Below are 16,973 nucleotides of genomic sequence, written 5' to 3'. Positions count from 1 at the left end.
GGCGGTCCTTTGGAGCTGTGAAAAATGAAATCCCTAAGGTTACGCAATTAAAAAGTATTCAAGTATATTCACAAGGGGAATTAAAACCTTACTTAAGGTTGACTAAGAATCATGAAATTTGGCATGTCTATTTGTGTGGTATATATACAGTCAGATCAGGGAGCGAGTCTGAATCGCACTTCTCCGGTTTTAGATCACCAGAACACCGCTTGCACCCGGGCGCTTATTGTTCGTACTACGGGGTTGATAATGAGCGCTAGTAATAATTTCAGTATACTATGGATATATTTAATTGAAATGATTTAAAATGACCTACAGATCTTTTAAGATACGGAAGTGCACGGAATATAATGTGATATAATACTTAAAACAATCTAGTTCCGTAATAAATAGTGTTTAGGTCTTCCCGCGCTCAGAGATTTCTGGGTCAACTCGTCTCTTCACGATTGAGCAAGAGTAATAATCTTGTAATTAATATATATATTGTATTTAATAATAAATTAATTAAATAGTAGAGGCTTACTCGTGAAATTAGAATGTGAATATTTTAATTTGTGATTGTTCGTCTTATTATGTATTTCTTATTTTATTACTTCACATTCTGAACGTGTTTTAAGTAAAAATTAAAAATAACCGTCTGTAAATGTCCCACTGTTGGGCGAAGGCCTCCTTCCCCGTTGTGGGGAAAGTATGGAGCTAATTCAACCGTGCTGCTCCAATACGATTTGGCGGATGTACATGTGGCATAATTTTGTTATTGAAATTTAAAAAAAAAAAAGGTTTCCTAACGATGTTGTGATGGATACAATTATAAATACTTATTCAACACAGAAATTCAGTGGTGCTCGCCTAAGTTTGAACTTGAAATCGATTAAGGTGCATACCATTGCACACCTTCTAATCACTGGGCCATCTCATACTTAGGACATGTGTACGAGTGGAGAATTTCCCTAGATGAAGCAGCGTCTTTAATAATCTACGGTACTCGTAATGGGATTTGTCATAAATGGAATTGGTTATATATATATATTTAACCAGCTCCGATCCGTACCGAGGACGGTCATCGCAGGTTTTAGTGGGTAAGAATCCCATATAATCCGATTTCCAAAGGGGCCTTTTTGAAGGTTTCCACTGCGTGAAAAACAGACTATAATGTATTGTTTTAGTATCAGAAATGTTTGAAAATTTCAGTTCAGTCAGTTGGATTAAGCAGATTAAGTATTTGCACCAAAAATTTTTAGATTAAATAAAAGCGTAAAAAGTGGGGTTTTGAAATAGATGAATGTTGTTATTGAAACTCAACAAAATTTTTAGCAGACAAGTGTCGTTAAATTGAATTGTGTTCTGTTGTAAATGTTCTGTAATAAGTAGCTGTAGTAACCTGTAGGAAAATTTCAATGCAGACAATTGTCTAACCAAAGTTTCCTTCTTTCTATTTGTTAATGTTTGTTTATAAGAAAAAACGGAAGAAAAGTGAATAAAATGAATTTCAAACATGCGCAAGCCTTATACGAGTATTTAGCTTAATATGTGATTATAATTCACCTCATGCTCAGCGGTGAAAAAATCCTCTTTTTAGGTAACATGCATGAATCGAATGTAATTTCTCACATGTTGTTGAGTTATAAGATAACTAAACAAATGGAACAGCGTAGTAGATTATGCTCCTAATCTTCTTAACAGGATCTTTTTGCCCAGGGGAACATTTTCGGGCTGTTAGATATAATTTATTCACTTATAAACAAAGCCTGCAATAACAAATTATGCAAATGACATTGTTAACAAACAATCATACAATAAAAGTATATATGTAGCTATAGGTCTTATGCTTAGCTTACCTACGTGTCACGAGTTCACCAGCGCATGCGCAACAAGCGATCGGCATCAACACCTCGGTGTCTGTCGAGCGTGCACCGGCAGGCTTTCATTCATCTTAAATTGCGCAAGAGTGACCATGGACGCGTTATAAGAAATACATGAGTTAAGGAATATTTAAAATATATAAGTTTGTATTTATACGTTTAGCTTTATTTATATGTAGATTTTATATTTATTTATTTTATTACACGATAATTTTAGTAATATTAATGGCAAATTTTAATATAGGATATAATGATGTCGTTGAAACAAAAGACTTAGTACCGACTTAGTTGCTATACGATAATTATACGCAGCTATTTACTAACAAAGATAACACAAACTGAATAATGAGATTCACTTATCACATCGTCATATGTATATGCCCATTACATTATGTCAATTATTAAACTACCACAATTTTTTTTTATTAATGGCAGTAGATTATTTAAAAAAATATTTACAAAGTAATGTTAGGTTTCGGTTTGAGATGAGAGTGAGTGAGTTAGTGTATATATGCACAAAAGACATAACATCTCAGCTGCTACTGTTAGTGGTGCATTGGTTAACTAAATATAGTTAAAAAAAATGTAAGACGACAATGTCTTTGGACAGTAACCACCACCATACATCATAGGTATGTGGCCGTCCGAAAAATTGCCGGTCCATCTACCTATGCCATAAAAAATAACTGATTTCATACCTATCTGCAGTATTTGTTCGAGTAATTTAGAAGTCAAGACGGAAAGGATATGTTTTTATTTTTTCAATATTACAATTCTAGCATTACAGGATGAACTTTAAACACCATTATTGCAAGTCATTTGTCTTATGGTTTGTATATGTTGATTTTTTTTTAAATATTTTTATTTTTGGGGTCATCTTAAATAAAGAATACATCTCCAATAAATGTATTAGCAGTAATATCGCCAACTTTATTTAATTAATCTTCCTCTAAATAATTTTTCATTGAGAAGGTTTTCGTACTACACACATCCGTGTAAATTGACATATATATACATACATTATTATATTATACATTACTTTTATATGGTTGAACATATCGCCCTGAACTTTTAGTATACATTTGAGTACAGAAAATATTTTAACGCCAGTCGTATTCGAAAGTTGTATAAAAAAATTGTAGACGAGTAAATTCACCACAAGATACACCGTCAATACGCTTCCCATCCTCTGTTTAATTAAACTGGTTAACTTACCATTCAGCATCTTAAATTTAAATTTAATTGAAGCAATTACATTATTTCTCAAATGCTTTTTCCTTCCCACTGTCCTGAATAATTATATTCTCATGGTTACACTATCGCCACTTCAGTCTCATGATAACAGCCTTCTTGTCATCTGCGCTTGCGCGGTGTAGCGTGCGCCCGCGTCTTTACTTTCCGTTTACGGAGGTTGGAAATTGTGTCTTATTGTACAAGTGATAGTGACTTTTTCAACTTGTCGACTCGACTTTTTATATTCATGAATTTTATTTTACGATTTCAAGTGGTTTGTGTGTGTGATAAATTATTATTGTTGTATATAATGTGCAAGTGAAGAATTATGTAATAGTATGATACAGGTCAGAGTGTGATCAATTTATTTTAGTAATCATTTAAAACATTACTTATGTATTACATTCGGATTTACTTGTAAGTAAATTTAACATATTATAATAAAGGTTTCAAAGTATTTAGACGCAAATTTTTGAACGTTACATTCTCTTCTCGGATCTTCGTAATGGTCATTTTACTATGGTACTATAAGAAGCAAAATACTTTTAAAATATATGTAACCCAGAATAAATAAAAACAACAGTCTCTTAATAGAAAATACGACGACATAGAACCTTCTTACTGATCTTTTTAACTTTCAATACTAAGCTGGATCATTTTCAACCGATATAAAAAAGCAACAGGTTCTCAATTCGTCTGTATACCTAGATATTTATTTTTATTTGTATTAGGTTATAACTTTTACGAAACAATTTCAATTATTCTTTTATGCGTCGTGTACAGTATAGATCCAAGGTCCCATTTCTATTAAATCGGTATAGCACATTCTTTAGTTTCTACTTTAAGCGAATTTTCAGGCAAAAACTAGTTATCAATTATGTTTTTTTTTGGCATAAATCTTAAAAATTTGTATTAAACAATTGTAAACAAAAATTTAAATCAATATTTATTCCACATAAATAGTAGTCGTATAAATTAAATACCTAATTGAATAGAAGATCTGAGAATATAGTTTATTTTATGTTTGAGTAATTACTCACACCGGTATCATAAAATAAGATACGTCGATTCAAATTCACCTTATAAAATGATAGAGAAAATTAACTTTCAAGTATAAACGTGTATACTACTTTTATCGGATACATCATATAATAATAAAATGGAGCACGCTTAAAATGTCTAAAGATAATTGTGCAAAAACTGTAATAGGAAGCTATAGAGACTATTTAATTAACTTGTCTAATACGAATAAGGTTTACTTCCCCTCGTCTTTCCCTCTGCATGCTCCGTGTTATTTTGTATGAGTGTATTCCAGTTTATATAATGAGTGAGCTAGTGTAATTACAGACAAGACCATCTTTAATTCTGTTGGCAACGAGTTGACGGTGTAATATAATTTCCTGTGTTTGTGTCTATGGATGATAGTAAGCACTTAGAATTTATAGGCGGCCTATTTAATTACCATCTAGCGTATATATTTTTTATAAACAGCAATTTTTTATTACTCACTCAATATATATATCATTATCTATTTTAAATATAGTAATAATTAGGACAGGCTAATAATTAGACTTTTTAATGTATGTCATGTAAGCCAACCGACAATAGGCAGATTATATAAAATATCATTAAACACATTAAAAACACTGCATTTGTTAATATTTAACGTCGTTATAAACGAAGAAAGGTTATTTATCGCATCGCTGGTTGAATATAATTGAGTCTTGGCTACGCAAATTTAAGAAAGCGTAATCACATACGAATTCGAGTGTTTTATTTTCATCGTCATACGAACTTTATAAAATATTAGATGAATAGTTTTTTATTATTTTGCATTTATATTTAAGATATTAAGTCGAACAATCGAATCTTATTCCGTATAAAGGTAAAATTAATAACATTACATAAAATTTTAAAGAAAATCGACATAAATCTTGATATTTAGCTAAAATGGTGGCTATAATCAAATGATGGATTGACAGAACAAATCATTTCTCAACATTTTTTTATGATATATTTTAAGTATTTTACATGATTAGTTTTTGTATGAAAACTTCTGTTATGCGTGTAAAAAACATATCGGTCGATTTAGAAAATCGCTGAAATCGCTTTGTGTATCTTCGTTTTTAAATATAGTTTTAATAATTATCGTTACCAATAATTGTATAAAATATTTGATTCCAATTAAAAAAATAAACTTTATTTAATTTTTACTTACAAAGGACTTTTGAGTGAAACAGGATTGACAGATATCTGTGGTTTATTAAACTTTGTGTATTCTGTAATTTATTCCGGAGTGCTAAGGTTTAAATAAATAAATACATGTGAAAATTCATGAATAGGGCACAGATTAAAAATCGTTCGATTGATATCTATATACAAATTATAATTTGGGCAATTAATCATTCTCCAAACATTTCGATTCGTCAATTACCCATGTCTACATAGTGTAAAACAAAGTCAATTCCGCCGTCCGCACGCTTAGATCTTTCAAACTACGCCACGGATTTATATTTGATTAATAAACACAATGATTCAAGAGGAAGGTTTATATGTGTAATACATGGATATTATAGGTGAGAGACGCCGGAAATTTCAGCATTCCTAGCCGGGAAGATCAAAAAGTTATATATGAAAACGTTATATATTGTACCCGTGTGAAGAAGGGACGGAAAGCTAGTAAAAAATAAGTAGATTCGATCAATTTCGTCGTTGATTGTATTATGCAAACAGAACCTGCGATGTCGATCGATAACGAAAGTAAAACATGTTCGAAAGTGTACATTCTCTTGATGAGTGTACGCCGAATTCAATTATGAGTACGATATTCGTGTGTATTTCATAAATTTCACTGCTCTCGTCACTGATTATCTCTATGAGCTTAGTGTAGACATTTCACAACCTCGGCACTTAGCGAGTGTGGAGTATTTTTATACCTATTATGCTGCTAAGTCATTATGATAATGTAGTTCATTTATAAAAAGAAATGCTAACAGTTTCAGTTCTATGGTACTTACATATATACGAAAGTATATAGTGTATGGGTAACTTAACTTTTTGTCGAAACAAACACGGTGTAAATATTAGTCGTTGCATTTTATTGCCGCAAATTCTACCATAAACCACGCTACTAATATTTATTTTACTTTAACTTTTTCTTTATTGTTTCTGTTTCTGCGCGCTCCATTCGAAATATTAACATACTTAAATTATTTTACAGTTTAGAAATTAGTTAATACAGAAGTTAGTAAATTGTAGTAAAGAGCTGACAAAAAAACAACTCTACCTGTTCAAGTTTTATTTATTGTAACAAAATATATTTAAGTCTATAGTTCACATCTAAATAAAAACATAAAGTATGACTTTTCATAGAGTTAGATATAAAGGCCGTATGTTCTTTGGACACAAAGGTCTCCTTCCAAGTCATGACACTTTTCATACGAAAAATCAGAAAAAAATGCTATATCTAATGCATTGTAAAATAATAACAATAAAAGTTATAACATCATGTAATTTATTGTTTACTTGCCAAAATTGTAAATATGTCTTGTAATCTAATTAAATACGGTTACTTAGCAACCATAGGGTGCGTCGAAGCAGAACTCGCTAAAGTCTGGCCGATTAGAGAATGTGTTCCAACCGTCAGTTGGTCAGACTAGTGATAACTATTGCTACTACACGGTTGAACTCTTTCTGGTCGCGGCGGGTATGCGTTCCCATCGGATCAAGAGAGCGAGGTAATAGAAAGTGCATCTGTGTTTGTGCAGTATAATATGTTCTACGTAGTTGCTTAGTCTCCCTTGAGATTGGCCACACTAGTTGAAATCGGTCAGGTCGACAGCGACGTTATTTTTTTTTATTTAAAATTAAATTTCGAACAAAATTATAACATCTATCGAAAGTCGACATAATGATAAAGTTTAAATGATATTTGTAAGACAAATAATATTCATATTGATGTAAATTCTTAATTACAATGTTCCTTTGAACGGTTCGGCAATGATGCTCAACTTCGTTAGAACATTTATATCTGAATGGTGTACCTATTCCAGTTATAGAAAGAGTAGAGACAAATAGAAACTCCTTTGAAATTGAATTCACGTGATACAATTAATCAAGATCTTAAATAATCTACGATATTTAATATGGATTTCCGTTTAATTGGCGTTTTGGATGTCCATGAGGTATTTGTCACAATCGCTAATAGCTATAAGTAAATCGCATAGAATATGTATGGATGGTTTGTTTTTCTGTAGCTGTTTTCCATTGGAAACGGCTAAAGTTATGAGACTGCAGAATCTAAAGTTCTTATGCTATGTCAAGTAAATTAAAATTTATTACGCTTTCTTCTCAAGGAATTTCCAGTAGCATCTTGTTGGGAAAATGGCACTTTTACACTCCCGTGCTGCATTGAGGGCGTAAAGTCAAGCGCACTCGATTACATCACACTGATTTTGTTTGATGGTAATATCACAAACAGTTCGTGTGTAAGTAAATTATATAAATAAGCATAATTTGCGCTTCAAAGCCCCGTATTCAAGGAAAATCACTTTAAATACATAATACGTTGACGTTCTGTTGTCTGATGTTCATTTCTATACTAAAGTACACAAGTAAAGTTGACGGAGCTGAAAGATTCTAAGTGACAGATAGAAATATTTTAAAACGGAACTTTTGGATATGAAACTCGTAAAATTAAAGAAAGTAATATTCGAAATATATTTTATGGCACTTAAACCCTTTTTGTTCTATCCTCTTCATATAATTCTACGAACACAAACAATGACACATTACACACGAAGGTTTACGGCTCAGTTGTTACTTATACCAAAGCTACATATGTAGTAGATATAACAGATATTACTGATAATTTAAGTGATAGACAATGGGTGTGATAGAATTGCTTTACCAATAAATAAAATTGATATCATCAAAACAATATAACTATACTAATATTAATGCTACAAGAGTAACTCTGTCTGTCTGACTATCTGTCTGCCTGTAATGTTTGAACTTCGAAAACACTAAACCGAATTTGGTATAAATCAAACTATGTGCTGTGCTGTGCCTTAAGGAACGAAACTTTTTGATGAACCACTAAAGCGCAAGCGAAAACGCAAGCGATAACTAATTCGAATATATTTTCTTAATACATTGTTACTATTTTTTTCCTCGAATCGAGGAACGATAAAAACTGTAGAAATTAACATCATTTTAGTCATACTTTATATTTTCAATTAGCAATTAAGATGAACTCTTTTTCTTCGGGTAATTGTGTTCCCATAGACGTTTTGTCCAAGCCTTACCGTTCCATAATTTGAACGGTATCCGTATCTTTTCCATAATTTGGATTTAAGTTATTTAAATTTGGCTGCATGTTTTATTCCAGGCAACATCGCAATCTATAAATTTTAGGAATATTCGGTTAAGAGCAAAAAATTTAGTTTGTAATTATTAACAAACTTAACTAAGAGCAAACTATACCTGCAATCCAAAATGAATAAAATACATCTGAGTTGCTATACCTTTTACGAATTATATGGAAAAAAATAACCTAGGCCGTTTCAGTCTAGGTGAACGTTTTACCACCCTCGTAAAACATATTATCTCTGCTCCAGTGTTAGGTACTACGATCTAGGTGATAATGTGCCTCGCGTGAGTGAGACATTATCGTTGATGACGCGGTAAACTTACATGTATATATAACTATATATTAAACTGATTTGCATGTGATTACAATCACATAGTCATTGGAAATAGGATTTTTGAGCATTAGAGAAGGTTAGAAGATGTGAACTGAACAAGAGAAACACAGCTGCCTACATCGTCATTAGCTTTGTTAAATAAATGAGATATACCATGTATTTGGAGTCGGCGCAACTTTGTTATTAATATTTGTTTAAAAATAAACATTTATTTTAGTCTTACAAAATAAAGATAAGCAATGTTTGTATTTCCATTCGGATATTATATGCTATGTACGTACATAGAGATTAAGATCTAGTTGTCTTTGATGTCTTTGGATACGTAATTTAAATCTTGAACATACGTTAGATGGATTTTCGTAATATTCGCTGCATTAAACTTATATCGAAATTAAAAAATATATCATAAACTCGTTCGTTCTTTTTATATTAACACATTTTCTCATTTATTGGAAATTAAAATTACAAATTATGGGTATTTTACATGGCAGGGGTTTTTAAACCCGCTGAGTTTATTTCGACGGTTGTTCTCAGGTCCGCGGTGTTTGTTTCCAAATCGGGATGATTTCCAAATGATTTTCGATAATCAATAAGCAAGTGTTACAAGCGTTAGTGTCTATATTGAATAAAGATTTTACTTTGGTTGTAAGCCTGCTCAAACGTACATTCAAAATTCTTTGGTTATTTTACCCCTAAACATTCAATTAAAGTGTAATCACATACGAATTCTAATAAGTATTTGTAATATGGTTTTAAGGCTGGGTGAGCAAGTGTAATCACAGGCACGAGGGATATGACATTTTACGACGGTTTTCTTACGTCATACTTACCATGGTTAGCGGTGACGTTTGCCATTGTAAGAAGTGTTTTAACTTATTGACTGCCAATATCTATGACAAGCCATTTTGTAAACCTTTAAAGACTTTTTTCAAATAAAATCATACATTTATTCAGTAAAACATATAAACGTATATATAGTAGGTAAAGATTTATATCGTAAGAAAAAAATGTACAAAGTCTTTACCAAATATTCAATACGACGTCAATAAACTAAATAAAATTATATGTAACACAAAATCATATACGTTATGTAACATACACATTTAACATCAATTCCTGGTCGGTAAACATGTTCAAGATTTCATAAAAGTGGCTGGATTTATAACGGGAAGTACTTTAACGCCATCTTTGGACAATGTTTTCACAAGGAAGTTTGGCAGCGTAATGAACAACCGCTTCTGGATCGCGCGGACGCACAGTTTGATCACCTCATACGCTTCGACTTCCGATAAGCCTGTTTAAGCAGCACTAATTAAAAGTCGAGAAAAATATAACAATCTGTATTAGCCTTCCGAAAGGCTGTTAGAATAAGACCTTTGGAAACTGCATTACCTGATAAAGAATAGTCCGATTAAAATGTTTGAACTACGAAATATGTTATTTACTGTTATAAGAAATATGGTACATAAATATACTAAGGAAAAATGTTAAGCTATTTTTTATATACGAGAGTTATACGATTATTTAGTAACTGATACATAAATGGCACAAGCTTTATTATTCAAAAGAAAAAGTGTTTATCTTTATTAACCGACTTCAAAATAGAAGGTTCTCCGTTCGACTTGTATGTTTGTAAGTTTGTATGTCTGCGTTTTTTTTTAAAACTACTCATCCGATTTGGGTGGGTTATTAATGAATACATATTTTTCAGCGACTGCTTTAATATATAATACATTAAGATCTGATAAAGATCAGGGCATAGACAAATTCTTCAATAACAAAACAAAAAATACCTGCGATCGCTATGATGATCGTGTCTATGTACTGTTTTCACCATAGTGTGTCCATGTGTTTTCACTATTCCATAACATATAATCATGTCTTTATCGGTTACGGTTTACGGTTTTAAGGGTTAAACAGATGTGTATGACACCTTGATTTTTAATTAACTCAGATTCAATTTATTTTTGAAGTCGGTTTTGTTTTTTCGAGCGTACTTCTTTGACGTGGCTATAGACGAGTGAACTGGCAAATCGTTACGTAAAGAAAAAGCGTTACATTATACTCCCTCCATATGAGCATTTGCCTCTCTCTCTCTATCTCCTTCGTACATAATATGTAACGAAAACAACTTCGTTCTAAACTGGTGTGGCCCGACAAATCAAGATTTTTTTTTCAACGATAATAATATATAAGACTATAAAAGAATCAGCTTACTTGGCTTATAATAATGGTTGAGAATTGGAATGCTGAAGAGTCCACCGAGACCATGAGCCGCGTACGGTACCTTCATGCAGGACGCCAAAAAGTCCATTGTGTACAACTGACAGCCGTTATCTTCGTCATATCCCGCAATTAACATGTTTAATATACGTGGATTCTGCATCAAAAACATACGATCTTACTTCTAACTATAATTACGAGTCGTTGTTTTCAAACTTTGAATTTTTAATAGAGGATAATTTAGCTAAAGTCAGCCAAGAGAGTCAAATACATATACATATAAAGTCGTATTATTTGATTATTTTATAAAGTCAACAATTATTTAAAAACACGTTATTCTCATAATTTATGTAGGCACTGTACCATTATGGGGGTTTACTATGTCCCGTTTTGAATACATTTTTTCTCTCAACCATCAATTTTTTAGTATTTGTAAGAAATATTATAATATAATAGGTATATCAAATTATTAAAATTGTCTGCCATAACGTCATTGTATTTGATTTGTTATATCGATCAAATAATCGTATCTATTATATTTGACGGTACGCCCGAAGGTTAGAGTCTATGCCGGAGAACTGTGTAATTATAATAATTGGTATATAGTCAATTAATCTGTACTAATATTATAAATGTCAAAGTAATTCTGTTTTCCCGTCAGGCTGTCTGTTGCTCTATCGCAGTTAAACCACTATACCAAGTTTGATGAAATTTTGTATGAAGGGTGAGCTCCAAGAATCCTGACGACAATCATTAAAACCCAAGAAAAGCCGCGATCGACAACTAGTAGTTAAATAAAAACAACAACTTATTAGTGATAATAATAAACGGAGAGGACACAGCATTGTGCAACAATACAACCGCTGTTGAACGTGTATTAGTAAGGCCATTAGTGGTTTTTCGGTTTTACTGACGTGGTATTATATTAGGTGAATTATGATACGATGCTTGTAACCGGGTAAGCAATGATCGTGCAATAAATAGTGAGTCGAATCTTGTACTTCACAATTATTAATCGACAGTTAATAATTGCGTACCTACAGTATTTATTTATCTACATTCACTTTATTTAAAAAAAATTACTTACTCAGGTCTTTGGAATTTGTATGGTCCGATCGAAGGTCAATTTTTAAGCCAAAGCCGATTAATCGGTAATGGCCACAATTTTCGGTGATCAATTAGTCATCATCCTCCTGCCCTTATCCCAATTTTACTTGGGTCGGCGCAGCATGTTTTCTTCTTCCATACTTCTCTGTCGGACGTCATCTCACAAATAACATTTTTTCTAACCATATCGTCTTTCACAGAATCCATCCATCGTTTATTTGGTCATCCCCTACCTCTATCCATCCACATCCATACTCATTCATAAGTGATTTTCAAAAATTGATTTAATGTGATAGAAGCGTTAAAAAAACACACAAACAGTTCAAATATTTTTTTCCGTCAATTAAGCGTGAATCCTAAAAACTCTAAAGAAAAATGTCTGATTAATTACCCCAATCGTTTATAGATTTATGTATTGCGTTAAAAGTAGGAAGGTAGGGATTGTCCCAATAAGCCGTCTGCAATCGGAAAAAAGTTCGAGATCCAGTGTGATCTGCATAAGTTTTGATACTTAATATAGTCCAATTCTCACCCCGTCACGTAAAGCATCCGCCATGCTCTTCCTCGTGAAGTGCACGATCGCTGGTGTATCGAGTTGGTATTTATTTTTCATCAAATACAGCTGCAAATTCTTCTCCACGAACTGCGTGAACTGCGTTGTATCCGCAGCGTCTCCGTTCACACCCACTAACAATCTCTCTGATATTTCAATGAGCTTATCCGCATCTGCATCAACATCATTAAAACTATTAAGAGATTATAGAGAGCTTATTCTTAAATGATTTATCATCGCTTTTCTTTATTCTTTGAATTATTTAACGTTATACGGAGCGATTCACACGTGCAGTTTAATACTATTATATATATCAAACACCATTATATCGATTTTAACTAGCGTTAGTGTTGTCGCAAATATTAACATCCATTTTGAGTAGTACTTGGGACTAAAAATAGAGTGTATTGTCAATTTTTAATAAATATTACATGAACTCTATCTTAGTTTTTCCATTACTTCCTAGTTAGTTTAAAGTCTCTAGTGAGGGTCTATTCAAATGAGGGTCGGACCAATTCAATTAATCATTGGGAATCATGTAAAGAATTTCTCAGTAGCAGTCCGAAATAAAGTAGTTGGCCGTTTTTACAATCTGTCCCATTAGATTAAGAGAGTGAGGAAATTTGTATATGATATTTCCAGCCCACTGGCCCATTCTCAGTAGGACAAATCTTACCTCATTGTCAGGATACCTCTTCTGTTTCCCTTATCTCAGTTGAATAATTTATAAATAAAACTAAATATCGCCATTGCAGGTCTATAATTTGATAAATACCCGCAGCGCTGAACGTGATAACGGAACTAATCTGAAGTAATACGACCTGCAGGCGAAGCCATCAGCAAACATAATAGTAACTTGTTATGACTGCATTGGGAACGAGGTGACCCTGCAAGGTCGCTGACTGGCATTGATTTTATCATAATATTCTAATTTAAGATTCGCGACGTCACCTGAAGTCTTATCACGAGCAAGGTAATAATGAAAAAAAAACCCGCTGAATTTCTTACGGCGGTTCATCGCAGGTCTGAGGAACTTTTCGAAACGGTAGTAATTTTGGACAGTCAATTGGCAATGAAATGCTCGAGTAATAGATGGATAACTCATTGTGTTTAGATTGTATTATTTCAGTTGATTTCAAGTAGAACATAATGATACGATATGTTGTGCATTGCAAGAAAAAAAATATATTTGCAAATGAAGAATATACTTACGAATATATATTACGACTATTTATTTGCATAAAGTAACTGCCACTAAATAACCTCACTGCTGGGATAAGGCCTCCTCTTCCTTTCGTGGAGAAGGTTTTCAGCTTATTGCGTGATGGAATAGGCTAAAAATCTTATCCAATGCTGGTTGTTGGATACAAATGTCTCAGAACTTTATTAAAGTTAGACATGTAGACACATGCGGGTTTCCTCGCGATGTTTTCCTTCACCAACGAGCATGAGATGAATTATAAACATAAGTTAAGCACTCGTTAATTCAGGGGTCTGTCTTTGAACCCGCTTGTCTGGATTTGAACCCGCAAACATCGGTTAAGATGAACGCGTTTTAACCACTGGTCCATCTCCGGTTTACATACATATATACATACTATGATTGTTAATGAGCCAATTTTTGATTTTACTTTTTGGTCCGTGTCATTGTGATATCATATCGTTGATTTTGAATTGAAAGCGTAGGCTTCAAAGTAAAACTTAATAAATTAAGCATTTTTTTTTGCAATAGTTTTATACATAATACATGGAGCGAATATATCAAATAAAATAAAAGTTTGTATTATATTAAATATTATTTGCTTTCAAACGATTTCAACGCGGGTTATACGTAAGAACTTCTCACACGTACTCTAATCGTTAATCTGCACACTCAACTACGTATCTTATACGCTACTTGCGTGCTTGACTTTTATTTATATGTTAACAATAATAACAACGGAGGACATTTTTATTTATTTATTATATTTCTTTGACCTTTCTTTTTTTTTTTTATTTATTATTTTTATTTGTACAATCATTACCGTCATCGCTCATCTTCTTAATATATAATCTAGTTTGCCTCGTTGTCTCGCCGATTTAGTGGCTAGATATAAGACACAGATCCCGAGGTTCTGGGTTCGAACCTCGGGATGAAGCTATTGGGTCTGTCGTAATTCTCAATCTGAAAGTTAGTTCAGTACCTCAGAAAGTACGAAAGCTATTGTTTCTGTGCCTGAACTCTTTCCGAACGTGTAACATTTGTCTTCCCATCGGATTTTGAGAATAAATTAATAAAGATTGTACATGTAGTCGAGGCAATGACTAGGCTGTTAACAGTATCAGAGTAGAGTAGCAGCCCGTAAGTAACAAACAAGCTTACGTTAGGATACGTATGTACCTTGAAAAAGCGTAAAGTCAAAGCCGTTTTTATAAAAAAAAAATGCTTGTAATCGTAATAATAATAAAACTCACTTCATAAGGAATACCATAAGCTTATGATATTGTAAATATTGTATAAAATATTTACGCAACAACCGCTCATAATGTACGCCTACTTCATAGCGAGACTGTATAGCTATATCTTCCAACCTTGTAAACGTTTTCTATTATTATGTATACTGCTTTAGTCTTAAAAGCAAAATCACGTCGTAAATAAAGGGTATATTAATTTTCACCGATCCAAAGACTGCATGTTCACTAATCATACAAATATTCAGAGAAAAGTTTCTGTTTGATTTTTTTTCCGGTTCCTATTACTAATTGAATTGACATAAGGCTTTCACATTATCATCGTACGTTATACTTTAAACGAACTGCAAGTCAATACAAAATGAGGGTCACAAATCTTCTAACAAATAGTTCGCGATACGTCTTTTCTTGTAAAAATAAATAAGTTAAAAAACTTGTACAAATAATAACTATTTTACAAACTGCACATGTCAACAGTACGTGATACCCATATTGCTTTTGGTTTTGAACTAGATCCATCATCAACCCATTGAACTGAAATTTGCCATATTTGTTAATATCTAGTATACTTTTTTATAATAATTTAGTGATGTCGGTTCGGAGAAATATAAAACTTTGCTTTAGGACAATTTATTTGTAACTAGCTGAACCTGAGGCTTTACCCGCGCGAAATGTATAAACACAAACTTGCAACCCCCGTTTTACGCCCTTAGGGGTGGAGTTTCGAAAAATCGTTCTTAGCGAATGCCTACACCCTATAAGGAACCTACCTGCCAAATTTCAAGTTTGTAGGTGTCATAGTTTCTGAGATGTAATCAGTGAGTGGTAGGTATATAGATTATTTAGTATGGCGACGTCACCAATGAAGCTGTTTATTTTTTACTTCGTTATGACTTGGAAACATCGTTACTAGTTTCATTACCTAAGAATTGAAAAGAAAAGTATTTCATCATAACTAGTCATGCCATGTATTGACATGATCTGTAAACTTTTTTAAAATGGACACGAATCCGACTCAACTTTGAATGTGATCTATGCTATGTGGACTTGTCGGTCTTAGCCCTAGAGGGTTTTTTTTAGAAATAAGTAAAGACCATCGAGTTTCATAAAAAACCGAATTTTAAGGTAACAAAAGTATAAAATTAAATATTATTTTGCATTTGACTGGTCGATTCTTGAGAAACTTATTAAACTTTATTTTTACAATTTTTTCAAGGTAAAATGTTTTGTATATTATATAATTATATGTTTCCTCACCATCTTTCATAATAATGAAGCTTTGTATGTTCATTTGATCTGCAGCGATGATTGTGAACTCCTTGCATTGTATTCCGAGTTGGCACTGAATAAGTAAATTAGTATTAGCCATATGGTTTTCTCAATTTTATTAAAAAAATATATAATATAAATATATTTAAGCAAAAAATAATTATCGACGAAAATCCTGTCAAAAATGTATTGCAGATAACAAATATTCCGTTAGTTGCTTTTTTAATGTTGCCAAATTAAATTAATGCAAGGTTCTATCTCGTTCAGCTCGTGAATATTAAGTTTTTTTTTCAAGTAAATATGATGTTTACCTTTCTGATTTAAATTATAAGAAACAAATCGTTGGAATAATAAATCTGTACATATCATAAAACAAAGTATGCTTAGATCGTTTAAACTACGCAAAGGATTTTAATGCAGTTTACATCAATGATGACAATTAATGTATCATGGAAACACAAAGTAGTAGGGCCGGTGATTTCAACTTTCCTAGGTGGAAAATAAACAAGATTTTTTATTTCATGTTTGTTCTCCAATCTGAATGTTGTATATGTGTATACATATATCACC

General features: G+C 32.3%; 1 protein-coding gene across 1 annotated transcript; it reads right to left on the bottom strand.

Moving 5' to 3' along the window:
* Positions 1-9,909: 9,909 nt before the first annotated feature.
* Positions 9,910-16,503, bottom strand: LOC125067940 (proteasome subunit beta type-2-like). The gene is made up of 4 exons (XM_047676857.1): positions 16,392-16,503; positions 12,663-12,856; positions 11,018-11,180; positions 9,910-10,094 (listed from the first exon to the last, which is right to left on the bottom strand). Exons 1-4 carry the CDS (start codon positions 16,501-16,503, stop codon positions 9,934-9,936), a joined length of 630 nt encoding a protein of 209 aa, XP_047532813.1. The 3' UTR covers positions 9,910-9,933.
* Between the last annotated feature and the right edge of the window lie 470 nt (positions 16,504-16,973).

Source organism: Vanessa atalanta, chromosome 1 (genome assembly GCF_905147765.1).
Source record: "Vanessa atalanta chromosome 1, ilVanAtal1.2, whole genome shotgun sequence".
NCBI lineage: Eukaryota > Metazoa > Arthropoda > Insecta > Lepidoptera > Nymphalidae > Vanessa > Vanessa atalanta.
This window is presented reverse-complemented; position numbering and strand designations above follow the sequence as displayed.

Bases quoted from the DNA above. Each gene is read 5' to 3' on its own strand.
- LOC125067940 (XM_047676857.1), bottom strand. From the start codon at position 16,503: ATGGCTAATACTAATTTACTTATTCAGTGCCAACTCGGAATACAATGC. The intron at 11,181-12,662 runs GTGAGAATTGGA...TTTTTGATGCAG, and splicing joins CGGATGCTTTACGTGACGGG to AATCCACGTATATTAAACAT. The intron at 10,095-11,017 runs GTAAGCTGATTC...CTGCTTAAACAG, and splicing joins CAACCATTATTATAAGCCAA to GCTTATCGGAAGTCGAAGCG.